Source organism: Argentina silus (assembly GCF_951799395.1).
Source record: "Argentina silus genome assembly, chromosome: 1".
NCBI classification, from domain to species: domain Eukaryota; kingdom Metazoa; phylum Chordata; class Actinopteri; order Argentiniformes; family Argentinidae; genus Argentina; species Argentina silus.
Window position 1 is genome coordinate 642,800 of NC_139655.1, and position 27,500 is coordinate 670,299.

The 27,500-nt window shown below is 47.4% G+C and overlaps 3 protein-coding genes across 6 annotated transcripts in view; 1 reads left to right on the forward strand and 2 right to left on the reverse strand.

Annotated features, from left to right (window-relative positions):
• Window positions 1-5,562, reverse strand: part of LOC310812371 (serine/threonine-protein kinase DCLK2-like) — a 13,470-nt gene extending 7,908 nt beyond the window's left edge. The window contains exons 1-2 of the mRNA XM_083680900.1: window positions 4,461-5,562; window positions 1,828-2,276 (exon numbers count right to left, since the gene is read on the reverse strand). Coding sequence (XP_083537026.1) covers window positions 1,828-2,276; window positions 4,461-4,866 — 855 coding nt within the window. The 5' untranslated portion in view covers window positions 4,867-5,562. The remainder of the gene's footprint in view (window positions 1-1,827; window positions 2,277-4,460) is intronic.
• Window positions 5,563-6,999: 1,437 nt separating this feature from the next.
• Window positions 7,000-17,328, reverse strand: LOC310801831 (protein NLRC3-like). 4 transcript variants are annotated; one of them, XM_083665993.1, is made up of 13 exons: window positions 17,232-17,328; window positions 15,674-15,811; window positions 14,967-15,068; window positions 14,759-14,857; window positions 14,385-14,486; window positions 14,184-14,282; window positions 13,983-14,081; window positions 13,391-13,614; window positions 10,862-12,677; window positions 10,124-10,300; window positions 9,850-10,011; window positions 9,602-9,648; window positions 7,000-9,187 (listed from the first exon to the last, which is right to left on the reverse strand). In XM_083665993.1, exons 2-13 carry the CDS (start codon window positions 15,793-15,795, stop codon window positions 8,655-8,657), a joined length of 3,582 nt encoding a protein of 1,193 aa, XP_083522119.1. In that variant the 5' UTR covers window positions 15,796-15,811; window positions 17,232-17,328; the 3' UTR covers window positions 7,000-8,654. The 4 variants fall into 4 exon arrangements, with proteins under 4 accessions (XP_083522119.1, XP_083522120.1, XP_083522118.1 ...); XM_083665994.1 differs by having other exon boundaries at window positions 15,674-15,806; window positions 17,232-17,300; XM_083665992.1 differs by lacking the exon at window positions 17,232-17,328 and having other exon boundaries at window positions 15,674-17,198.
• A 1,902-nt stretch (window positions 17,329-19,230) lies between these two features.
• Window positions 19,231-27,500, forward strand: part of LOC310811931 (uncharacterized protein) — a 12,518-nt gene continuing 4,248 nt past the window's right edge. The window contains exons 1-3 of the mRNA XM_083680280.1: window positions 19,231-19,751; window positions 20,295-22,391; window positions 26,486-26,619. Coding sequence (XP_083536406.1) covers window positions 20,314-22,391; window positions 26,486-26,619 — 2,212 coding nt within the window. The 5' untranslated portion in view covers window positions 19,231-19,751; window positions 20,295-20,313. The remainder of the gene's footprint in view (window positions 19,752-20,294; window positions 22,392-26,485; window positions 26,620-27,500) is intronic.

Below are 27,500 nucleotides of genomic sequence, written 5' to 3' on the forward strand. Positions count from 1 at the left end.
TTGATACTAAGAGACTGTGTGTGTGTGTGTGTGTGTGTGTGTGTGTGTGTGTGTGTGTGTGTGTGTGTGTGTGTGTGTGTGTGACAGATCTTTCAAGCACTCATGGCTGCCAGAGGCAAACGTGATTAGAATTCTGGGACATCCAGCTCTCTCTCTCTCAGAGTGCTTAGTCAGTTATACACACACACACACACACACACACACACACACACACACACACACACACACACACACACACAAGGAGCTGCTATAGAAATGTCAAGAGGATTAAACACAAATAGTACATCAAAACAAATATTTAAAACAATATTTGCTGAACTAGAGAGAGCCAGGGAGAGAAGGGGGGAGAGAAGGAGGGAGAGAAGGGGGGAGAGAAGGGGGAGAGAAGGAGGGAGAGAAGGAGGGAGTGAAGAAGAGAAACAGATACACAGCAGCGCTAACGGAAATGCTAATGACTTACAGTTGCTAGGGGGAGACTGGCAGGATTTCTGTTTTGTTTGCTTGTCAGCGTACACACACACACACACACACACACACACACACACACACACACACACACACACACACAGCCCCCTGTGCGTCAGACCTCACACACACAAGTGTCTTTTGTGTGACTGGCTGAGTGCTATTATACACTGTTAACACAATGCACGTTCAGGTCCCCCCTCTCTCTCTCTCTCTCTCTCTCCCTCCCTCTCTCCATCTCTTTCTCTCTCTCTTTCTCCCTCTATCTCTCACTCTCCTTCTCTCCCCTTTTCCCTCTCTCTCCTTCTCTTCTACACGTGAACAGACCAGTTTTTCAGGCTTTCCCTCCTTTTCTGCAGAAGGAGCTGTGCAGCATACAAATGAATCTGTCCTTTACCCCTCCTCCCTCTCTCTCTCCTCCTTTACCCCCCCTCCCTCTCTCTCTCCTCCTTTACCCCCTCCCTCCCCCTCTCTCTCTCCTCCTTTACCCCTCCCTCCCCCTCTCTCTCCTCCTTTACCCCCTCCATCTCTCTCTCCTCCTTTACCCCCCTCCCTCTCTCTCTCTTCTCCTTTACCCCCCCTCCCTCTCTCTCTTCTCCTTTACCCCCTCCCTCTCTCTCTCCTCCTTTACCCCCTCCCCCCCCCTCTCTCTCCTCCTTTACCCCCTCCCTCCCCCTCTCTCTCCTCCTTTACCCCCTCCCCCTCTCTCTTCTCCTCTCCCTTTCCCACTACCCCTTTCCTATCTTCTCTTTTACCCTTCCCTCCCTCGCCCTCTCCTGTCCTGTCCTCTACCCCTCCCTCCCTCCCTCCCTCCCCCTCTGGTCTCCCCTCCTCTCTCCTCTCATCTCTCTCCACAGGTCCTCTCATTTTCTTTCCTTCCTTCTCTTTCATTCCCCCTCTCCTCACCTCTGCTGGACTGCACAGTGTGTGTGTGTGTGTGTGTGTGTCTGTGTCTGTGTGTGTGTGTGTATGTGTGTATGAGGGAGGGGGGGACTAGTTGCCATGGTAGCAACACTGCAGCACTAGTCTAGCCTCCTCTGAGGTGGATGAACAAACTGAAAGGACAGGCCCTGAGCTCTCTCACACACACACACACACACACACACACACACACACACACACACACACAGAAATACTACTCAGTCTCCTAATCTAGCATGGTTAAGTGTACTTGCTGAGAGAGACAGACAGACAGACACACAGACAGACAGACAGACACACAAACAGACAGATAAACAGGCAGGCAAACAGGCAGACAGACAGACAGACAGACAGGCAGACAGACACACAGACACACAGACAGAGAGAGAGAGGGAGAGAGAAAGAGAGACCTGTTAACCCCTCCCCAGGTGTGTCTGTTACCTGCTTGCCATCCAGCGTGTAAAGCTTCTTCACGGCTCCAGAGTCCAGTTTGATGGCGTCCGTGATGTCGGCCAGGACCTGGTGGAAGGAGTGGGCCGTCTTCCTGTTCAGCAGGATCCTGACGGCCTTGCGAGGCTTCACGCCGCTGCGGATCACCGTCACCAGCTTGGGCCGGATGAAGTCCTTACTCTCCCTCTGCTCCGCCACCGTCTTCTGCCCGCCGCTGGGCCCGGGGCCGTGGCCGGAGGCTGACCGCACCCCGGCCGCTCCACCAGTGGCGCCCACACCTCCCACGGTACCGCCACCACCACCGCCGCCACCACCACCACCACCGCCACCACCACCACCGCCACCACCACCACCAGCCACGGGCTTCCAGTTGGGGTTGGTGATCTTGGTGTAGTCGACCTTACGGTAGGGTTCGTTGGAGGCACAAACGTAACACTCACCTGGAGGTGGGGGGGGGAGATGATCACATTATGCCGACTCATTGTTTTCAAAGACATTTTGTTTTCTTACAGGGAGGCCAGGGGTGGCTGGTGGAGGTAGAATGTGCAATGAGTGATTTCTACCTCCACCAGCCTCCCCTGAGGGAGACATAACCCCACAGGCTTATATAGGTCCCATATTCACATACTGGGGATGTTTAGGGATGAATCTTGTGTTTGTGTGGTGTGTTAGAGTGTGTTAGAGTGTGTTAGAGTGTGTTAGCGGTGTGTTAGTGGTGTGTTAGAGTGTGTTAGAGTGTGTTAGAGTGTGGTGTGTTAGAGTGTGGTGTGTTACAGTTTGTTAGAGTGTGGTGTGTTAGAGTGTGGTGTGTTAGAGTGTGGTGTGTTACAGTGTGTTAGAGTGTAGTGTGTTACAGTGTGTTAGAGTGTGGTGTGTTAGAGTGTGTTAGAGTGTGGTGTGTTACAGTGTGTTAGAGTGTGGTGTGTTACAGTGTGTTAGAGTGTGGTGTGTTAGAGTGTGTTACAGTGTGTTAGAGTGTGGTGTGTTAGTGGTGTGTTACAGTGTGTTACAGTGTGGTGTGTTACAGTGTGTTAGAGTGTGGTGTGTCTGGTCTGTATGGGCTGCTGTAATAACATTTCCTCTTAGGAGGTCATTAGAGCACACACACACACACACACACACACACACACACACAGATCAATAAGGACTAAATGTTCCTCTTAGCAAGGAAATGAGGCAGGAACAGCTGGAGTCCATTATCAGGCACTGTAGCCCTCACACACGCAGCACACACGCATGTGCTCTCCTACAAACTACCATATAAGGCTCTGCACACCTCTCCTGCACGTCCAGGTGCAGCTCGCGCTGCGTTGACCTTGCTGTGTGTGTGTGTGTGTGTGTGTGTGTGTGTGTGACATTGGCAGGTATTCAAATCCTCAACCTGCGATTAGCTTCTCTCTCTAAAAGTCATATTTGCATATTTGCATATAGAGTCATAACGACAGAGAGATTGTCCCCTCACGTGCAACATTCGGTGGTATTTTGCATAATCCTCCGCCGCCTCCCTTCTCTCGGGGGAACCGAATTTTCCCTGAGTCAGTCATTTCGAAATAATCTGTTTTATTTTTAAATTTGGTTTTAATCGCATGATGAAATGACGGTTTAGTTATTTTACCGGCCAGTGACGAAGTGAACCTAAAACCGGGATAATCATCGGAATATAGCCCCGGGAATGAACGCTAGGAGACGGGCGGAGTACAGAGAGAGGGGGCGGGGGGTAGATCAGCTTAGAAAAAAATAGAATTGTAGTTCTATTCGATATCATTGCTTGCATCATTTCGAGTCCCTTTTTTTCCTCCCTGCCCAAAAAGGAAAAATGTAATTCTAGAGAGAGAGAGTCGCTGTAGCAGGTGAACGGTACAGCAGGTTCACACATCTAGTAGACGTGCCTCATCGAGCCTCCCTCTATACTGAGGGACATAAAGAGGAGAGATGTTTCAGACCGTCAACTCCACTAACTCCATACACAGGAGTTCAGCGGAGGTCACTGTCTAATGCGTCTGTCCTCACATACAGGAGAGGAGAATGAGAGGAGAGGGGAGGAGAGGAGGGGAGGGGAGGAGAGTATAGGAGGGGAGGAGAGGAGAGTATAGGAGAGGAGAGGAGGAGAGGAGAGGAGAGGAGAGGAGGAGAGGAGAGGAGGAGAGGAGGAGAGGAGAGGGCAACATCTGGTCATTAATCTTCACCTGTCCAATTCTATCAGCTCACTACAGATGGAGGAGAGGAGAGAAGGAGAGGATGAGTGGTGGAAATGAGGCGAGGAGAGTATATGAGAGGAGAGAAAAGGAAAAGAAAAAAGGTTGAGGATGAGATGAGAGAAAGAGAGGAGAGGAGAGGAGAGGAGAGGACAGGACATGAACGAGAGGGAGCCGGTTCAGAAGCCACCAGAGTGCCACGTGCTTTATCACAACCTTATCCGAACCTGATCTCCACCCGGGTCACGAGCCGTAACGGGATGTTTCTACCGGCCTCCGCATTGACTCAGTAACAAACAGCGCTGCTCTCACATCCAGTCTAGCTCCCTAACGGCTACCGGGGATCAATGTAATCCAGCGAGCCGTTCAATTACCGGTGCCGGTGCCCGAGCCGTGTGTGTGTGTGTGTGTGAGTGTGTGTGTTCCTACCTTCCTCTAGTTCGTCCATGCTCGTGATCTTCCGGGTCCCGTCCACCGTGTAGATGCTCCTCACGCCCTGCGGCAGGTGCAGGTTGTCCGCGAGCGACCGGGTCAGCTCCATCAGCAGAGCGTCGTACGACCGAAACCGGTCGCTCGAAACCGCGTACACCAGCCCTTTGAAATACCGGTCCCCGTTCCGGTAGAACCGGACCTTTTTCGCGCGCTTCTCCGAGGTGAGAGTCTGCAGCGTGCGCGTGCGGTAGTAGCTGCAGTTGGCGCTGTGCGCGGGGCTCGGGACCAGGCTGCTCCCCCGCGAACCCGAACCGGTACCGGCCCCGGTGCTCCGCGTGGACCGCCCACGGCGAGCCTTGTCCCGCTCATCGAAATCCTCCAGCTCAATCTTGTTCAGAGACATGGCTGTTACCGTAGATTCACACCGTTACCGAATCGGTAGGCTCTTTCTCACCATGAGGATGTGGCTGTTAGCTCGAGCCTGTGACCCACCGTATGTCCGTTTCCTGCAACGACTATCACACTCACAACCCTCCGTTAATCAGCATCCTATTCTCTAACGGCAAACCGACAAGTGAGGGATGTATTTCCCGGTAATGCCGCTGCCTACAGCCGTGAGCATGTCCCGTTAACCGTACAAAGCGCGCTCCTGCCCCCTGCCAGTTGCCGCTGGGCTGGGCGAGGAGGGGTGACGGATACGACGTCAAATCGACATCTTACCGCATCACCAACAGCTTTTACTCCAAACCGAATAAATGAGTAGTTGTCTAATTACGGTTGTAACGTTGTAATATCCTCCGTGGTTGATTCGCTGGGCTGATAGAAGACAACATCCACCGCGAGGGTGTCTGCCGTTGTCACACCGATTACAGCGCCGTGAACTCACGAGACAGGCGGCTGGCGTCGCTTTATAGGCTAGAAATCGGTTGCTACGGGCTCTCTTGTCTCGCACACGTCCGTGGCGTCGGCGAGACTCCTGGGATCCCGACTGGGTCCAGAATTAGGAAACAGATACGTCACAGGTTCCAAAACCAACCGGATTCCGTTCCTCGCGTGGAGCCTTTTACGTTCTGGACACGCGCCACCGGTTCCATGGCCGAAACGCAGCAGCCGCGAGACAGCATGGCGAGAGAGGGAGGGAGAGAGAGAGAGAACGAGAACGAACCACCCCCTGTTTCTACGTGATCATCACATCCCTCCTCCTCCGCTTCCCCGGTGCACGAGCTCCTCCAGCAGGTGAGCGGTGGACCGGAGCATCAGCGCGCCCCTCTCGGGAAGAGGAGGTGGGGAGTCGGTTCCCTCTGGGTCCTAGCGCCGGGAGGTCCTAGCGCCGGGAGGTCCTCAACCAACCGTTAATTCGTGACGTGTATGGGCGATTATCAAACAGAGGTTGAAACATTGATGGTTCAAAACAAACGTGATTCCTCTCATAACCGTTGTCTCTATGTGATGATTCAGCTGTAGTGTGTGTGTTTTGGGGGGAAGGGGGTAACCTAGCAATTGGTTTACAGAGAAGGCCCTTTAGACTATAGACTTTCCATTGTGATATATGTACATGTTTTTATCCCAATACCTGAGTATTTGGGATCTTATTTAGTATGCTTTTTCTATATATTCTGAGAGGGATTTGAAAACTTTATCATTGTTCATAGCTTTTTTGAGCACTTCGTTTTTCTTATCATTATTAAATGTATCAATCGTGTTCTCTCTCAGGTGTTTATACCTTTCACATTCATAAATAAAGTGATCTACATTTTCTTCTTTTTGTTTACATCCTATACATCCTTCTGCTCTACCAAATCTCTCTGGATACCATTGAGCTAGCTCTGGTGTCCATGTTACTCCACCTGTCTTAATTCTTAACATCAAGTGCATTGTCTCATGTTTTATGTCTTTTAATTTCTTGCTCTTTTTGATTAAATTGTTCTTGGTAAATTCTTTTTCTTTTGCGATCGCACATATCTGTCCTTTTTCCTTTTCTTTATTTCTCTTTTCCCTTTCCTATTCCAACACTCTGCTGTCTTTATTTGGTCACTGATTACTCTTGTTGAGTCTGCCCACCTCCTAAGTCCTCTGTACCGGTCCTCTGTACCGGTCCTCTGCACCGGTCCTCTGTACCGGTCCTCTGCACCGGTCCTCTGTACCGGTCCTCTGCACCGGTCCTCTGTACCGGTCCTCTGCACCGGTCCTCTGCACCGGTCCTCTGTACCAGTCCTCTGTACCGGTCCTCTGCACTGGGTGACAGGATAGACTTCCCTTCCACTTGGTGTCACTCCGGAGTCACGTTTCAACCACGTGACTGACGTTGATAATTCGCGTTGGCTAACTTGTCAACAAACACCACCGGAAGCTGTCACGAGCCTGAGCTATGGTCGCCCAGGGCAACGACTCGGCGAAAAGGTGCGTGTGAGAAAAACGCGCGCGCCGCACGAACACTAAACTATGATGTCAAGTAGGGAGTTTGAGACCCCTGATCTATTTGATATACAAATTATACAATAATATAATTGGAGTCACACAGTAATCTTTCCCCATCTCTATGCACACAAACAGCTTTATTGTAAATTATTCAGGGTAAAAAAAAGAAAAGAAAACAAATGCAAATTCTTTCTTCCACACATAACAACAACAACAACAACAACAACAACAACAACAACACACATCTCACACAAAAAACAACAATCCCTTGATCACCATCCATTACAAACTGTATCATAAAACTCATTTGACACATTTCTTACACACATGGAATGCAATAGCACAGACAATAAGAAAAACAAAAACACGTTGGCAAAAGCTTCACACGAAACAAATGTATTTTCTTTTATTTCTTTTTTTTGTTCATCTTTTAAAAAGAAAAATCATTTTATATCTATTTATCTTTTTTCTTCTTTTTTTAATGTTTTTGCTTTTATTTTTTATTTTTTTTACTTTTTTTTTCACAACTTTCCATTGTGATATATTTACATGTTTTTATCCCAATACCTGAGTATTTGGGATCTTATTTAGTATGCTTTTTCTATATATTCTGAGAGGGATTTGAAGCTTTTTTGAGCACTTCGTTTTTCTTATCATTATTAAATGTATCAATCGTGTTCTCTCTCAGGTGTTTATACCTTTCACATTCATAAATAAAGTGATCTACATTTTCTTCTTTTTGTTTACATCCTATACATCCTTTCTCTACAACTAGAAAATGAAGTTTCAGTAGTGCTTTCTTAGTTGACTAAAAGTAACATGGTAGTGGAAGAAGAGACAGACACCTTTGAGATATCTTAGAGAACAATGAAAAGCAACCTTGCTGTGACCATTGGAACCCATGTACATCTATGCATGTCAATGCTCATATACTGAATATCAAAAAGCTGCACTGGAAGTTATAAAGACGACGCCTCGCATTTCTGATGTGGTTTCATCTTCCAAGACGAAAGAGTGATATGAGCAGGAGGAACAATAACCATAACTGTAATAAGTAAATAAAGTATGCAGAATAACAAGTTTAGAGTATGTTTCTTCACAAGCACACTGAAATGGATGACCTTGTGATTCCAAGAAAATACAGATAGTCATTCTAACCTCATCCCCATGCTATCCTGCTTACTTTACACATAAACCTGGAATAACAACGACTCAAACCTGGCCTTCGTGGGAGTGGATTTCTGACTGAAGCATTTGTCATTATTTGATTTATTATTTGACTTAGCGAATCACATGATTGCGAGGTGTGGCTCCAGATCAGAAACGTGTGATGTGTAAGCACTGGGGGGCGGGGCTGTGGGAGATGATTGATGGGAGGTAACAGTTTTTCCTGAACGTTGTATTGGGTAAACAAAGGCCAAATTTAACGCGATAGTCCACCAGACTTTCCAAGCATTGGTTGGAAGTTTCTGGAAACGATGTTACTCAGATGGTCAAAATAACAGTGTTACAATAAATTCAAAATAATCATATATACAAGAAAAAACAAACATTATTGAATGTTTGAAAAACAGAGAAACTGTCATAACAGACTGCTTTCTGGCTATGCGGTATACTTATGGGCAGTCCCACTCACCACCCATGCCTGGTTGCTTGATTTTAACCTACGATTTTCAGTTATTTACATTTTATTTAATTTGCTGTCATCCCTTACTTGCACCATCATTCCTTAACACCTCCCTCCAGTATTTCTCCACCAGGGGTCACTGTAGGCTATTCTACCTGGCACAGAGACACAGAGGAGGGGTAGACCACCCCAAACCCTGGGTAGAGGGGCTCAGTGAATGTGGAGTGGAATGTGTGCAGGAGGGTCCGTGTGTCAGAGGAGACCCGGTAGAAGGACAGAGTCCCTGCCTGCCAGTCCAGATAAACTCCCACTCTGTTGGAGCGAGCGGAATAGGCAGGGATGGTACTACTCTCATTACCGTGCTGGGCCCTGTAACTGTCCCCAGAGCGCAGCACACTCCAGGACTTATCGTTGTGTCCGAGCTTACAGTCATCCCCTGTCCCTTTCCTGCTGAGTCCTCTATATGTCACCCCTATGTCAACTGGAATAGTGACCTCTACCTCCCAGTAATGGCGGCCAGTCAGACCCTCTCTACACAGCACCTGGTTACAGTCGTCAAATCTGTCTGCGTGATCAGGATACGGCTGCTTCTTTTCCCCACAGGTCACCTTTGTGTTCTCCTCAGACAGAGAGAGGAGTCTGTGTGCTGTGTTCGGGTCCAGTGTGAGATCACAGGCATCTGCGGGTGAATAGGGAAGTGATTACTTAATTGTCCAGAGGACACGATTGTGAGACACAAACACACAAGTTGGAGCATAGGTATCAGTGCTCTTGCCAGGTTGCAGTCAAACCTGGCTTTTAGACCAGCAACCCACCACTGCCACCACCCTCTCCAATGCAACCAAGGCTGACCAGAACCAACATGGAAGACAAACATAGTATCATATATTCCATTTATCCAAAGCGACTTACATTGCAGTGAGTTCATACATTTCAGTATATATGGTCCCAGCAGGAATCAAACCCACAACCTTAGCGTTGTTAGCGCCATGCTCTACCAACTGAGCCACAGAGGACCACGTAGTATTGACAGTAGTACAACAGTAGTATAGTATTGACAGTAGTATAGTATTGACACAGCAAACACACTTACATTTTGCCAGGCCTGACTTCAGTCTGCATTCTCCACCATGGTCTACACTGTGGGGAAAGACATATCGACTTGAACTTAACAACAAAGACAAACTGATGTCTTTGCAATCACACCTAAACACTGACTCACATACAACATCAGCAGAAGAAGAAACAGAAGTTTGTTTTGTCCATAAAATAGATTAATAGTAAAAAAGAAAAAAGAAAAAAAGTACAATAATAATTATTCTACATAACAATAATACATACTGAAGGTCATCCAGTCTATAGATGAGATCATCAGAGAGCAGTGCCACTCCGTCTCCTGGGTGGTTGTAGCTCAGATCCAGCTGTCTCAGGTGGGAGGGGTTGGATCTCAGAGCTGCGGCCAGAAAAGCACAGCCTCTTGCTGTGACTCTACAGCCTGACAATCTGCAGAGGAACCACAGCCATTTGAACTTCTAATGGTGAATCCTAATCATCTCTTTAAGTGTTACTAGACCAAGGTCTCTTAGTGAGAGGTACCAAAATAAAAAGTACTGACTTCAGTGTCTCCAGTTTACAGTGTGGACTCGCCAGTCCAGCAGAGAGCAGCTCAACGCCTGAGTCCTGCAGCTCGTCATTGTGACTCAGGTCCAGCTCTCTCAGTGGGGAGTTTGGGGACCGGAGTGCTGACGCCAGGGTTTCATAGCCCTTTCCTGTGACTTGACAACCAGAAAGTCTGCAAAGAGACAGCTGAGTTAAAAAAACAAAACAGATATACAGTACTGTATATATATGTATATGTATATGTATATAGGTGTATATGTATATACAGTACTGCGTTTGTTAAGTGAGTGACTATTGTACAGGTTGTACTTGTATTTACTGGGTTATCATATAAAGGGTCATTTAAAGGTTATCATGTAAAGGGTCATTTCTGGTACATCAGAGAATTAAACACAATCTGTAAAAACCTGGAACCAAATGGTGCCTAGTGAATCCACCCCCCCCCCCCCCCCCAAGAAAATAGTTAACAGTCAATTAGTTATTACTGTGTATTAATAGTAGTTATTACTGTGTATTAATAGTAGTTATTACTGTGTATTAATAGGTTACTGATAAGTAATTAACATTTTACCGACCGCATCATTTCTTAGCAATAACCTGGTAATTTCTGTACCATAATATCAAGTGTTACCAACGTTTCTGTTCACTGTTAAATAAATAAATACATGTTAAATATAAAATATGTATACACCCCCCCTTACAGTCACCCCCCACCAGGTAAATGAGAACTTACAGGGCTTTTCTGAAGCAGCGGACAGCTGGGAGCAGCCTCATCCACCCTGCTGGAGAGGTGCGGTACTTCTTGAGGTCCAACTCATCCAGCACCTCCCCTGACATGAGCAGCATGTCAGCCAGAGCAGAGCAGTGTGCAGGTGAGAGTCCACTTTCTCTGTTGGATCCGTCCGCCTGCTTCAGTGACTCCAGGTACTCCAGAACTTCTTTTTGGACCGAGTCGTCTCTCATCTCATTCAGACAGTGGATCAGATTGATGCAGCTGTCCGGGGAGAGGGTTCTTCTTCGGATTGTTTTCAGATAGGTCACCACCTTCTTCATGCTCTCTGAGCTGCTCTCTCTCTCTGTCAAAATGCCACAGAGCAGGCTCTGATTGGACGACAGTGAGAGGCCAAGGAGGAAGCGGAGGAACAGGTCCAGGTGTCCGTTCCTGCTCTCCAGGGCTTTGTCTATGGTGATCTTCAACAAATCGTGTAAGGAAGTCTCTCCACGGAAAGGCCTGTATTTCAGGTCGAGGAAAGACTTCAGTGCCTTCGTGTTCTTGCTTGTGTAACAGTGGAACACGTACAAAGCTGCGAAGAACTCTTGAATGATCAGATGCACGAAGCAGAACACCTTCTTCTGATAAAACAGGGATTTTTGTTTAAGGATTTCCGTGCAGAACCCAGAATACACAGAGGCCTCTGTGATGTCAATGTCGCACTCTCTCAGGTCTTCTTCATAAAACAAGAGATTACCCTTCTGAAGGTGTTCAAAAGCAAGTTTCCCAAGCTTCAGGAGAAATTCTCTGTCTGACTGCATGAGCTTCACTGTGTCTGTTTCCTTACTCTCAGCATACTTCTGGTTCCTGTGGTCTATCTGACTACGCAGGAAATGACTTAACATTTCTGTGAGCGTTTGAGGGATTTCAGCACTCTCGTTGTCTTTCAAGTGATGTTCAAACACGATAACAGAGGTCCAACAGAATATCGGTATGTGGCACATGATGTAGAGGCTCCTTGATGACTTGATGTGTGTGATGATTCTGCTGGCCAGGTTCTCATCACTGATTCTCTTCCTGAAGTACTCCTCCTTCTGGGGGTCGTTGAACCCTCGTACCTCTGTCACCCGGTCAACACACTCAGGAGGGATCTGATTGGCTGCTGCAGGTCGGGAGGTTATCCAGAGGAGAGCAGAGGGAAGCAGATTCCCCTTGATGAGGTTTGTCAGCAGCTCGTCCACTGATGTCCTCTCTGCCATATCTGACAATGGCTTCTTGTGATGAAAATCTAATGGAAACAGACTTTCATCCAGACCATCAAGGATAATCATAACCTTACAGTTGGAGAAATCGTTTGCATTCATCAGATGTGCAATTTCAGGGTGGTAGTATTTCAGGAGTTCAAGCAGACTGAAATGTTTATCTTTGACCACGTTAAGCTCGCGGAAAGGAAGAACAAAGATCAAATCTACTTCCTGATTTGCTTTTCCCTCTGTCCAGTCGAGGACTAACTTCTGCACAGAGACCGTTTTTCCGATGCCAGCGACTCCATTCGATATTACTGTTCTGATGAGTTTCTCTTGTCCAGTAATGAGTGTGAAGATGTCATTGCATTTGATTGAAAGGTCTGGTGATGCTCTCCTGGACATATATTCAATCTGCCGAACTTCATGTTCTTTATTAACCGATTCACTCTCTCCCTCTGTGATGCAGAGCTCTGTGTAAATGCTGTTGAATGCTTTGTCCTCTGCTTCTCCAACGCCTTCAAGAATGAACTGACATCTCTCCCTCAGCGCAGCTTTAAGTTTCTCTTTCAGTCTCTGGAGGTCATCAGCCACTGAAAAAATTAACATTTCACCATGACTCAACAGCAAGTGGTCTCTGTGGTCTAAATAGCCAGGAAATATACAAATATTCAAGCAAATAAGCAAGATAATAGCCTTTTATTAGACCAGAAAGTTATATGTCCGAATGATGAAATCCTGCAACTCCCATAGTGCTTTGCGGCTCCCAGCCAGAGGCGTGTCTAAGCTTAGATGCGTTAGCACGGTGCTTATGGACGTAAACAAACCAGACAGTAGCTAATTAGGGAACGGTAATCTCACTCCTCCCTTAAGCTCCTTGTAGTTTTCAAAACCATGTGATTATCCCCAAATACGTCACTCAGGGTCAAATCCTCAAACTAGCGATACCAGGCTTTTGATCTACAGAACGCATTTGGAAGCTGTTTTTTACATGCCCACGCATTCGTAAGGTGATCTGGATAACGATTTTGAGGTAAAAAATCAGTGAAGTGTCCCTTTAAGTATTCTGAAAAATGTTGCACAAGTAGCATCTTTCACCAGAGAAAACTGTAATGTAAACATTTCGAATGGAAGTGACCAACAAGTGACCAACAATGTTTATTTATTTATTGTTGTGGCTAATTTCTTTCTTACATTTTAGACTAATAACTGTATTTTTCTTCTTATAATTGTATTACTTTTTTCATTTTATTGTCTTTTATTTGTTACTGTCTGTGTGCAAATCAATAAATATAAATAGTCTTACTTGATTCCTCCAGACTTGGTGTTAGCTCTGGACATGTTCTGGGCTTCTTCCCACACTCTGGGCAGGCAAAGCCTCCTGCTGCAGCTGGCTGCCCCCCCCTGGCTGCCCCCCCCTGGCTGCTGAAGCACTCCAAGCAGAATGTGTGTCCACAGGAGATGGAGACCGGGTCCATCAGCACCTGCTCACACACTGCACACCTGGACTGGTCCTCAGGTATCAAACTCCTAGATGGCGACATTTTACATTTGTAAAGTTAAAATAAAGTTTGTAAAGATGTAACTACTTGTAGGTTGTCTGTTACCTGATGGAAATCTCTCTCCCTAAACAACAACCCTAACTTTGTTTCTGGATGTTTATTTTCAAAACAACAACATGTTCATTTATCCATGTTCCATGTTTAAGTCAGTAGTGGCTTTTTTTAAACAACTCTGAACCATGGACTACAGTTTCTCCTGGGGACGGAACCATCTGACAATAAGGTGTAAAAGAGTCAACTACCCCTTTAAGATCAGAGTATCACAGTTATTATTCTGTTTAACTGGAGACTGGCTCAGAGCCTTAGTTTCCTTCACTCCTATTGGTGGTTGTTTACCTAGAGGAAGTCTCTCTGAAGTTGATTGGTTCCCCCATAGAGAAGTCACTCCTCAAAGACACTCCACTGGGGACTGGAGACTCTGATGTCTTTCTCATCCTGGTTACAGAAAAAAAAAACATTATTTAACATTAATAACAAAAGACAAAAAATGCAACATAAAGTCTAAAAAATAGATTTCTCCTATTGGTGGTTGTTTACCTAGAGGAAGTCTCTCTGAAGTTGATTGGTTCCCCCATAGAGAAGTCACTCCTCAAAGACACTCCACTGGGGACTGGAGACTCTGATGTCTTTCTCTTCCTGGTTACAGAAAAAAAAAACATTATTTAACATTAATAACAAAAGACAAAAAATGCAACATAAAGTCTAAAAAATAGATTTCTCCTATTGGTGGTTGTTTACCTAGAGGAAGTCTCTCTGAAGTTGATTGGTTCCCCCATAGAGAAGTCACTCCTCAAAGACACTCCACTGGGGACTGGAGACTCGGCTCTTTGTGGCAGGACACTAAATAAAACACATACTTTTTTCAGTTTAAGCTGGACAACTTTCCATTATTCAAGTTTATTATCCATGTTCCATGTTTAAGTCAGTAGTGGCTTTTTTTAAACAACTCTGAACCATGGACTACAGTTTCTCCTGGGGACGGAACCATCTGACAATAAGGTGTAAAAGAGTCAACTACCCCTTTAAGATCAGAGTATCACAGTTATTATTCTGTTTAACTGGAGACTGGCTCAGAGCCTTAGTTTCCTTCACTCCTATTGGTGGTTGTTTACCTAGAGGAAGTCTCTCTGAAGTTGATTGGTTCCCCCATAGAGAAGTCACTCCTCAAAGACACTCTACTGGGGACTGGAGACTCTGATGTCTTTCTCATCCTGGTTACAGAAAAAAAAAACATTATTTAACATTAATAACAAAAGACAAAAGACAAAAAATGCAACATAAAGTCTAAAAAATGTATTTCTCCTATTGGTGGTTGTTTACCTAGAGGAAGTCTCTCTGAAGTTGATTGGTTCCCCCATAGAGAAGTCACTCCTCAAAGACACTCCACTGGGGACTGGAGACTCGGCTCTTTGTGGCAGGACACTAAATAAAACACATACTTTTTTCAGTTTAAGCTGGACAACTTTGTGTTCCATCTACAGTTGAAGACTAGTCCTGGACTCAATCACACCATCAATAGGAAATCTCCATTGAAGATATGTGTTATTCTAGGACAAGGCTTAATCTGTGTCTTAGTCTGCCCTAAGTGTTACCACTGGAATAACAACGACGCACAGCGCATATACTGTAAGCCTGGAATAACAACGACTCAAACCTGGCCTTAGTTGGAGTGGATTTACTGAGTAAATTTGTTATTATTTGCTTTCAGCGAATCACATGGCTGCGAGGTGTAGCTCTGAATCATAATCGTGTGGTTTGCAAGCACTGGGGTGGGGGGGGGGCTGTGGGAGATGATTGATGTGAAGTAAAGCCAATGGCTATGCAACGTCCGTTTTCAACGGTCTTTCTATTGGCTTAATAAAGGCCAAGTTTGACGCGTTGGTGCATTTGGGCAGAAGCACCTGGGAACCAGACTCCCAAAACTGGTGGTACTTTACGGAGGGGTCGTACGGAGGGGTCGTACAGAGGGGTCGTCCGAGGGGTCGTACGGAGGGGTCGTACGGAGGGGTCGTACGGAGGGGTCGTACCGGGGGGTCGTATCGTCGCTGATAGAGTCAGTTTCCACAGACACACAGCTGGGGACCGGAGACTCTGCTCCCTGCTGCCGTGGTACCGGGTCCTCCTCCTCTCTCCCGCTGGGGAGACTCATTGTTGAGGCTCCTAATCTGCACAAGGAAGTCAGCATAAAAACAAAACAAAAGCATGAACTTGTCACTAAGCCTCACACAGTCAACAAGATGTATTGTTCTGCTGCTCTTTTTTGTAAATTTGTATATTTGTTATTGCTATTTTGTAAATTTCTTGTCAATATTTGCTATTTATTTTTTATGTCCATGCAGCAACCTCACCAAGTCAATTTCCTCTATGTGCAAATATACCTGACCAAATAAAACAATTCTGATTCTGATGAGGCATTATTCCAAAGTCACTGTTGCTATAGTAACATATAGTAACATATATAGTAACCAAGATATTTCTATTGGCATGGTTGCTGGAGATACAACACACACAAATCTGTGTTGATGAATTCTGTTGAACAGGGAGGACAACATTTCATAGACTTATCTACTTTAAATGATACATTTAAAATAAATGCTTTTTTTTTTTTTTTTTTACTTGCTGTTGCTTTTCTCTGTACCCCAGCTTGGTCTGTGCCCTGTGAAAGGGTATTTTCTAAAGCAGGTGAAATCCTCTCAAAAAAAAGAAACCGCCGAGCACTGTGGAAAAGTTGTTTTTTTTTTTAAATAAAAATGAATAAAATGTTGTCCCTTTTTGACGTGTTACATGTTGTCCCTAGTAACACAAGCACATTCACATCACAACCTTCTCCCCAATTTGTTTCAACTGTCCCCTCTGTCCCTGCCATCATGCTATCAGAAAAACAGACACTATATTAATGAGGTTAGGGTTAGGGTTTAGGGTTAGGGTTAGTGCCAATGAACAAGTATTACTTGTTCATTGGCATTATCATTTAAGCACAATTCAATTCAAAGCTTCACGCACCAAAGCCATGGTGTCATTATAATCACTCTGCCTGTTTTACATTTATTGTCCACTTGATGGCGCAGTATAGCAAATAAAGCACCATGAAGCTTCGGCCCATGTGTGAAACAATTGGATGGAAAGCTTCAACGCTTCAAAAAGCTTCATCTCGCCATCACTAATATTTAGTATTTCTAATTTCTTAAACAAGTTTAACTTGCTTTTATTTATAAAAAATAAAAAAAGGATTTACATACACCCGAGCTAAGTGGGTTTCACTATTGCCTTTCAAAGAACAGAACACAATAATTATAAACCCTTAAAAACACGAATAATACATTGAGAGGATGACAGGAGACTGTCGGACGTCGTATATTTTCCTTCAAAGTTGTATTTAGGCTCGATAAAGTAGCCTACAGTTAATTAATCTGACCTGCGCCATACGTCTAAAGTTTTACTTTTTACTTCCTCATCCTCCATTTTGTAAAAAGAATCCTGACTGCATTTCAATCGTGTTTGATCCCGAACGCACAATAAAACCAATACAAAACACACACAAATTGTAATAATTTAGGCCTCTTCAGCATACGTCGCCCCCCTTACTTGTGCAGTGTCGTTGGTAAATGTGAGGATGTGAACCGTCGTCGCCGTTCGTAACTCGGTCGACTTTGACTTTCGGTTCGCTTGACTTTCGGTTGCTTATTTCCAAGAAACGATCAGGGGTGGGCCGTATCATACAGTTAATGCAGCTGTTGCTGGAACCACACCCATAACGTTGTTCAGGGTGGTGACGTTTTCGGGACAGGTAGACTAGTCAGCCTTTAACAACACAATTAATATTATAATTCCTCAGCACAAGTAGGCTTAGGCCAACTACCAGCAGGACGTTTGGTTTAGGCACTTAATGAGACACATAGCGACTAGTAACTGACTCCTGGCCGTTGCATGGACTCCCGCCTTCTCTACTCATCCCGTCCAGTTGAGCTGGAAACGTAAAAACTGGAAATTATTATGATACTTATTATTAAGTATCGTGGAGTAAGATATAGGCCACTGCAACAGCACTGGTAATGATACGCAAACTGCTATTTAAGAATAGAAACATATGAATATGTTCTTCTGTTTTTATTGAATTATTATAAGTCCGATGTATTATAGGTCCGACATCCCTTGCCATAGGATGAAGCTCGGCTATTGGATTTGTAAACGACGTTCAGTCATGAAGTATTGGGTCGGGGGTCAGGCGCTGTCCGCGACCGGTGGTGCGACACGGCCTCCCGTGGTGCTGAACGGACAGCTATAGCTCCATGGGCCGCGAGGTTATATAGCACAAAAAGGCTTTTGGACTTGTGAAAAGTGTAATCAGGTCTGGGCTAGGGTTAGGGTTAGAGCTAGGGTTAGGGCTAACTGGGAGGGTTAGGGCTAACCTTAACCGTAGCCCTAACCCTCCACCTGGACCCACATTCAGAACCACACCTCACCCTCCAGAAGGTTCGTTCCCACAGCAACGAGCTGTAACATTCTTAATCGCTCTCTTTAAACCGGCTTAATTTCCGATCCGTTAGAATCAGTCATTACACTTAGTAGGGTGCTGATAGACTTTTATTTTACAGGATATTATAACCTGAAGTGTCTTGGGCTATATCCTCTTCACCCCCACTACCCCCCTGTACTAACCCTAACCCTAGAGACCTCTTCACCCCCACTGTACAAGTTTTTCTCTGTTAAAATAAATAAATCTTCTTCTAGCATTGTGACTGCCTATGGCCCCTGGTCTGAGCATTGATTACTTTATCTTATGATGACTGATAGATAGATGATTCACTGACTTAAACAAATGTATTTGTTGTAAGTCGCTTTGTTTCAGCCACATGGTGGCGCTAGTACTCAACTCTTCTATGATGGCTAAAACATATAAGTACGGCTTTACAAATTAACTATTCATGTTCCCGTACTGTCCACTGAGTCGAGGATAGAGATAGAGATAGAGAGAGAGAGAGATAGATAGAGAGAGAGAGAGAGAGAGACAGAGAGAGAGAGATCTAGGTTGTTTCTATGGCACCACGTATCCCGCCCAGACGTTAACTGGTGTTAATGTGATGTACCGGAGGTGAGGCGGAGGTGGTCATGTACCGTATTCACACGCACGCTCCTCTCCGGTGTGTGCTTACAAGGAGTTGCCATAGTTACAGGCCGTTTCCATCCACTCAATTAGTAGTATGTTATGGAGAGAGAGCGACAGAGAGAGAGAGAGAGGTGGATGGATGGATAGAGAGAGAGAGAGAGAGAGAGAGAGAGAGAGAGGTGGATGGATGGATGGATAGAGAGAGAGAGAGAGAGAGAGAGAGAGAGAGAGAGAGAGAGAGAGAGAGAGAGAGAGAGAGAGAGAGAGAGAGAGAGAAAACGTCGTCTAGGTTGGTAGGAGGGCGGAGCCTGGGCCTGGGCGGGCCCGTGTGCTCCGGTTGAGTGACGCCACGGCGGCTCCCTTCACTGGTCTACCGTCATCTACCGGCAGAGCTCCGTGTCTGTCAGAACCGGACAGCTCTGACAGCGGAGATTAGCGCGTGTTGACAGACTAAACTTTGCGTGCATGAAGAAGAGATCTGCGGGAGCTGTCAACCAACTGTAGGTGACTTTCCATCGGACTTTGCGGAGCTGTCAAAACAGAAAGTAGCAGACACAAGCGGATGTTCAGCACACGGATACAACCTGACTACGATCTTATCTGGCTGTCGGTAGTCGCTGTCGTCGTTTGGAATACCCCACCGGAGAGGAAAAGTACCGACGGGAACAATCTACCTGAGAGGAAAATTACCGACCGAGTTTCCCCTCCCACACACACACACACACACACACACACACACTGGATTATCTCTTCACCGGTTTCCGTGGCCAGGTGAAGTTTCTTGTCGCAAGTGAGGTAGGCTCACGAAAGGGTCGGTGTCAATGAATTTACAGGTTGAAAATAAGTTGCAAGTTATTCCAGAAGAACAACAGCAGCCAAACCATAGACGGCGGTAGTTTATATCCGCATGTGTCGCCGTGTAAACGGCTGTAGGCGACAGCAGAGAAGGCCCGGTGGACAGCTGGCGAGTTACATGACTGTACTATTCAGATTATTACGTAAGTGCAGAGTGGTGTACAGTATTCTATCGAGGGGGAGGGAGAGAGGAGGGGGCGGCACTGGCGTGTATATAAAACAGGACAACATGAATCATTGATTGAATGAACGTATAACAGAAACGGGAGGGTTGTGCTTTGGTAGTCACATGATGTGACACTGATTCTCTCTGTACGGCTCTGCCTCAGAGCTGTTTAGGAACAGTTTAAACAGTTTAGTCCACAGTCCTACAGAAATATACCACTAACCAAACCTCTGTCTGTCTGTCTGTCTGTCTGTCTGTCTGTCTGTCTGTCTGTGTACCTGTCTGTCTGTCTCTGTCTATCTCTCCATCTGCCTGTCTGTCTCTCTACCTGTCTGTCTGTCTGCCTGTCTATCTCTCCATCTGTCTGTCTCTCTACCTGTCTGTCTGTCTTTCTGCGTGTCTGTCTGTCTGTCTTTCTGCCTCTCTGTCTGCTTGTCTGCCTCTCTGTCTGCCTGTCTGCCTGCCTGCCTGCCTGGCTGTCTGTCTCTCTACCTGTCTGTCTGTCTGTCTGTCCCCCCAGGTGTTTCAGTGAGGCAGTGATGGGGCTGGTGAGGCAGAAGGCAGTGTGTGAAAGAGAGAAGCGGGGGAGAGGAGCCCTGAAGAGACTCAGAGAGAGGTCTGTGTGTGGGGGACAGAAGGTGAGGAGGGTGGGTGTCAACCCTCCCCCCCAGCCAGACCCCCAGGGCCCTGCGGCTCTGTCTAAAACAGTAGCAGAGTCCATGGGGCTGTACATGAACACCTCCAGGGAAGGGGTGAGCCCGGGGAGGTCGACCCAGCCCGCGGTGCAGCGAGCTGGGCATCAAAGCAGTGCGAGGAGCAGGTCCCTGGAGGACGGAGGGATGGGCTTACCCGGAGGTGAAAGGTCACAAGGTCAGCGTGATTCCATGTCTGCGTCCGACCCCTCGTCCCACCCCGCTGAGGATTCTAATCTGGATTCGGGCCAATCAGAGAGCGAGGAGTCAGTGTCACCTGACCACCGTCCAAGCCCTCAGAGTTCAGACTCCTCCCTCTCCCCCCGTCCGTCTGTGAGTGATGTCACTTCCTCCACGACCAAACCCAGTTGCTATGGAGACATGCTCTTATCAAAGAGTAACAAGGCTCCGGCTGTATCAACAGCCCTCCCATTCCTCTCTCACACACATGACGCCCAGACCCACACCCAGACCCAGACCCAGGACCAGGACCAGACCCAGGCCCAGACCCAGGCCCAGGCCCAGGCCCAGGCCCAGGCCCAGACCCAGGCCCAGGCCCAGGCCCAGGCCCAGACCCAGGCCCAGGCCCAGACCCAGGCCCAGACCCAGACCCAGTCCCAGGCCCAGGCCCAGGCTCACACCCAGGCCCAGTCCCAGGCCCAGACTGCCAGAGAGATACCACATGGCAGGTTCAAGGGCACCAGTAAGTCTGCAACCAGCAGCACTGGAGGCAGGCAGAGGGCCACCCCAGACTACCCCAGGGTGGGGAGGGGGACCGGTGGTGGGGGGGCCACCCCAGACTACCCCAGGGTGGGGAGGGGGACCGGTGGTGGGAGGGCCACCCCAGACTACCCCAGGGTGGGGAGGGGGACCGGTGGTGGGAGGGCCACCCCAGACTACCCCAGGGTGGGGAGGGGGACCGGTGGTGGGAGGGCCACCCCAGACTACCCCAGGGTGGGGAGGGGGACCGGGGGCGGGAGGGCCACACCAGACTCTGTGGTGGACCACAGAGGGCGATTCAAGTTCATCAAGAATGAACCAGGAACTGGAACCACGAACGAGTGTTACGACCACACAACACCTCTCCTCCCCTCCTCCTCATCCCTCTCTCCTTTCACTTCTACCCTCCCCTCCTTCTCTCCTCCATTCCCCTCCTCCTCCCCTTCTCCCCCTTTCCCTCCTTTCTCCTCTTCTCCTCCCTTCCCCCCCTCCTCCTCCTCCTCCTCCTCCTCCTCCTCCCCCTCTCGCTTCCTCTCCTCCTCTCCTCCCTTCCTCCCCTCCTCCTCCTCTGCATTCAGTGTGAGAGTGAAGACGGAGCCAGCGACAGAGGTCTCTCCTCCCTGCTCCAGCCTCCTCCCTCTCTCTGGGGGCCATCTTCATCCTCCTCTTCCCCTCCTCCAGGGGAGTGGTCCAGGGCAGCCGAAGGTATTCCAGCCCCCCTCCCGGTGCTTGTTCTCTGGGACAGAGACCACCTACCTCTCCCTCAGGGACAGTGTGGATGAACACAGCCTGTCTGTGATCCTGGGGCCCCCCATCCCCCTGGCTCTGAGACAGGACCCCAGCCTCGGCCCCCCCAGTCTCAGCCACATTAACCCCTCTTACCCCACCTGTCACCCCCCTGACCCTAGCGCCCCCCCCCTCCCCACACTCCACGGCCCCCCCAGCCACGACACCCCCCTTGCCCGGAGCATCAAACAGGAGCGTAACCACGGCCACTATTACCGTGACAACGCTGACATTGTCGACGCGCCGGGTGCGGGCGGCCAGGCCTTCCGTTACCACGGGAACCAGGGGGCAGGGTGTTTCTCCCGGGGCGACGGCAGAGACCAGTACCATCCCTCTCAGGTCGCCACGGCGATGGAGGCGTGGAGGCCGCCAGGGGTCACACCAGGGTCAACCAGAGAGGAAGTACGTCCTGGCCAGAGGTGAGTCACAGACAGAGAGAGAGAGAGAGAGAGAGAGAGGGATGAGTGGATAGAGAGAGAGGTAGAGAGAGAGAGAGAGGGATGAGTGGATAGAGACAGAGAGAGAGAGACAAGTCCTGCCACAAAATAATTGATCATATCTTTTACTGTTCTTCCCTGTCTGATCTCTCACCATCTCTTTGTTCAACAACTGAAGTACAGACAATCCGTTTACTGTTGGGTTAATAAGCTCAATGTACTTATTGTACCCAGACTGAAGACACTACTCCTCTTGGGCACACCAATTCAACAGTGCAATTCGATGTGTAGTTTGGCTCAAACTTTAAAAACTGGAATGCAACATTTTGATACTGCATACTTTTAACACTGTGAGCATTCCATTGAGTTTACAAGGTCACAGCTGACCTTTCGTTGTTTGATTGAAGATATTGTAAAGGTATTATTAAAAAATCTCACTTTGTGACCGTAGTGTGCAGCAGCTGCAAAAGGAGAAACAGCGCCCCCATTTCCAGAAGTGGCAACTGCAGTCAGAATCAGAATCAGAATTCTTTTATTTGGCGAAGTATATTTGCACATACAGGAAATTGACTCCCCCTTTCCCTCACTTTCTCTTCCTTCAATAACTTAAGTATATCAATTATATTTACTGTTAGGTTAGTTTAGGTAGAATTTAAGGTTACTTAGTAGGTACTTCTAGTATATTGAAGACTCCAGTCTCTCACTCCTCAGGAACTATCCCCACTGCTGATTATCCCCAGGCTCTTACCTTGTTGAAGCGAGGAACACCAAACCAACTTCATAATGTTCACAAAACTCTTCATTGAGAAAGCTGAAGAAATCATTTTGATACTGTTCATTTTGTACAACTCAGCATGGGTTTTGATGGTCACCAGAAGCGTATTTATCTTACTTGAAGATATCTCAAAGATAGAACTATGTCACACTACTTCCTCCACTACCAATAATGAGAATACCTTAAATCAGCTAAGCAAGCACAAGTTTCTACAGAAACCTTTACGTGAAGAGACGTCTAACTTCAGTTGCTTGATTTAAAAATGTTGAAACTCATGATACTTTTGAAACTCTACAAACTTGAAAGTGCGAGTTTTGACATGGGGGGGTGGGGGGGGGGGGAGCACGAGAGAGAGAGAGACGTTTTACATTTATTTACATTTCTGGCATTTAACAGACGCCTTTATCCAAAGCAACTTACAACAAATACATGTGTTTAAGTAAGTGAATCATCTGTCCATCAGTCATCATAAGATAAAGTAATCAATGCTCAGACCAGGGGCCATAGGCAGTCACAATGCTAGAAGAAGATTTTTTTTTTAACAGGAGAAAAACTTGGAGGGTAGTGGGGGTGAAGAGGTCTCTAGGGTTAGTACAGGGGGGTAGTGGGGGTGAAGAGGTCTAGGGTTAGGGTTAGTACAGGGGGGTAGTGGGGGTGAAGAGGTCTCTAGGGTTAGGGTTAGTACAGGGGGGGTAGTGGGGGTGAAGAGGTCTCTAGGGTTAGGGTTAGTACAGGGGGGTAGTGGGGGTGAAGAGGTCTCTAGGGTTAGGGTTAGTACAGGGGGGTAGTGGGGGTGAAGAGGTCTCTAGGGTTAGGGTTAGTACAGGGGGGTAGTGGGGGTGAAGAGGGCTCTAGGGTTAGGGTTAGTACAGGGGGGTAGTGGGGGTGAAGAGGTCTCTAGGGTTAGGGTTAGTACAGGGGGGTAGTGGGGGTGAAGAGGTCTCTAGGAGAGAGCCGTGTGTGAAAAGGGAGAGTGAGGAGGAGTAGTAGATCTGGTTACTGAGGAATGTAGATGTATAACTCAGTCAGACTGACGTGACGTGGCCTAGTTACAGTAGATAACCCCTCGCAGAGATGGAACTAGATATGCATCTCTCTCTCTCTCTCTCCTCTTCCTTCCTCTCCTCTCCTCTCCTCTCCTCTCTTTCTCCCCTCTCTCTCCACTCCTTTCCCTCCCTCCCCCCCCCCCCTCCCTCCTCTCGACCTTTGCTTGCTGCCAGGGCCTGAACTATATTTAGAATCACTTCCTGTCCGTTGCCAGGGAGACCAGCAGGTCACAGCAGTGACACGTGTTGCTGCATAACAACCCTAGCATGTTGTTTATAACAACCCTAGCATGTTTATAACAACCCTAGCATGTTTATAACAACCCTAGCATGTTGTTTATAACAACCCTAGCATGTTTATAACAACCCTAGCATGTTTATAACAACCCTAGCATGTTGTTTATAACAACCCTAGCATGTTTATAACAACCCTAGCATGTTGTTTATAACAACCCTAGCATGTTTATAACAACCCTAGCATGTTGTTTATAACAACCCTAGCATGTTTATAACAACCCTAGCATGTTTATAACAACCCTAGCATGTTGTTTATAACAACCCTAGCATGTTTATAACAACCCTAGCATGTTTATAACAACCCTAGCATGTTGTTTATAACAACCCTAGCATGTTGTTTATAACAACCCTAGCATGTTTATAACAACCCTAGCATGTTTATAACAACCCTAGCATGTTTATAGCATCCCCTCTCCACCTTACTTCCTGTCTTTTTCTACTGTCTCCGTCCAATAAAAACTGATAAATATGGGAGTGGGAGGGACTAGGGTAGTGTAGGCAGGTGGTGTATTGTGGGTAGTGTAGTGTAGGCAGGTGGTGTATTGTGGGTAGTGTAGTGTAGGGAGGTGGCGAATTGTGGGTAAAGTAGTGTAGGCAGGTGGTGTATTGTGGGTAGTGTAGTGTAGGGAGGTGGTGTATTGTGGGTAGTGTAGTGTAGGGGGGTGGTGCATTGTGGGTAGTGTAGGCAGATGGTGTATTGTGGGTAGTGTAGTGTAGGGAGGTGGTGTATTGTGGGTAGTATAGTGTAGGGAGGTGGTGAATTGTGGGTAGTGTAGTGTAGGGAGGTAGTGAATTGTGGGTAATGTAGTGTATGGAGGTGGTAAAGTACGTTGGTTAATCCTCTAAGCTCTGCACTCAACAAAATGCCAAAAGATCACATGCTAGAGCTCTGTGTGTGTACTGTGTACTTTGTGTGTACTGTGTGTGTGTGTGTGTGTGTGTGTGTGTGTGTGTGTGTGTGTGTGTGTGTGTGTGTGTGTGTGTGTGTGTGTGTGTGTGTGTGTGTGTTCTGTGTGGGTGTGTGTGTGTGTGTTCTGTGTGGGTGTGTGTATGTGTGTGTTCTGTGTGGGTGTGTGTGTGTGTGTACTGTGTTTGACCTTCTGGACAATGAGGGATGAGTTGCATCACCAACAGCACATCCCTGCCATCACCATGGTAACGTAACTCTGATAGGACACCTGAGTGTGTTGTCCATGTCAGACAGGAGAACTCTGACTCTACCAACACTGAAACACACACACACACACACACACACACACACACACACACACACCTCTGTGGTGATCAGTGGACATACTGCCAGAAGGTGATTTATTTATCTAACTGCTATTCAATCAAACATCAAATCAAAGGTTACTGATCATGTGATCAAGACACAGCTGGAGATGGTTCAGTGGGAGGTGTGTGTGTTAGAAGCCTCTCCACATGGAGGTGTGTGTGTTAGAAGCCTCTCCACAGGGAGGTGTGTGTTAGGAGCCTCTCCACAGGGAGGTGTGTTAGGAGCCTCTCCACAGGGAGGTGTGTGTGTTAGAAGCTTCTCCACAGGGAGGTGTGTGTGTTAGAAGCTTCTCCACAGGGAGGTGTGTTAGGAGCCTCTCCACAGAGAGGTGTGTTAGGAGCCTCTCCACAGGGAGGTGTGTTAGGAGCCTCTCCACAGGGAGGTGTGTTAGGAGCCTCTCCACAGAGAGGTGTGTTAGGAGCCTCTCCACAGGGAGGTGTGTTAGGAGCCTCTCCACAGGGAGGTGTGTGTTAGAAGCTGACCTGCATGAAATGGGTTTCTAAAAGGGAGGGAGAGGGAGAGGACTGGGAGAGCCTGTCCTCCAATGTCTACCTCCACCAGCCTCCACTGCTAGAAAGGCCTCTGGTGACCATGAGAGAAAAGAGTTGAGATAAGACCTGGACTGTACAGTATGATAATCACTCTCCCTCCCTCTCTCCCTCCCTCCCTCCCTCCCCAGCGGTGGTGTGAGGGCGGGGGAGCCAGGCCGGCTGTCCAGGGTCTGTCTGGTGTGTGCAGATGAAGCCTCAGGTTACCACTACGGAGTCCTCACCTGCGGCAGCTGCAAGGTCTTCTTCAAAAGGGCCATCGAGGGTAGGCCAAGGACACGCACACACACACAAACACACACACACACACACACACACACGCACGCAAACACATACATGCACACGCACACACATACATGCACACGCACACACACACACGCACGCACACACATACATGCACATGCACACACACACACACACACACACACACACACACACGTACGCAGGCTCACATGTCTAAAAATGTCAGTGTAAATTCATAGCAAATCTCCTCCAATATATTGTGCTTTCTCTCTTTCTCTCTTTCTCTCTTTCTCTCTCACACCTTCACATGCTCCCTAGCTGAGTTCCACTGGACTGCATATGAGTTGCCTTTGCAGTGTGTGTGCGTGTGTGTGTGCGTGTGCGTGCGCGTTTCAGAGAGAGAAGAATTGGTTTATATAATGGTCATGTGACTGCATTTACATTTACATTTAAGGCATTTAGCAGACGCCTTTATCCAAAGCGACTTACAACAAATACATTTGTCTAAGTGAGTGAATCATCTATCCATCAGTCATCAGAAGATAAAGTAATCTATGCTGGACCAGGGGCCATAGGCAGTCACAATGCTAGAAGAAGATTTTTTTTTTATTAATTTAATTTATTTACAGTAGAGAAACTTGTACAGGGGGTAGTGGGGGTGAAGAGGTCTTTAGAGTTAGGGTTAGTACAGGGGGGTAGTGGGGGTGAAGAGGTCTCTAGGGTTAGGGTTAGTACAGGGGGGTAGTGGGGGTGAAGAGGTCTCTAGGGTTAGTACAGGGGGGTAGTGGGGGTGAAGAGGTCTCTAGGGTTAGTACAGGGGGGTAGTGGGGGTGAAGAGGTCTCTAGGGTTAGGGTTAGTACAGGGGGGTAGTGGGGGTGAAGAGGTCTCTAGGGTTAGGGTTA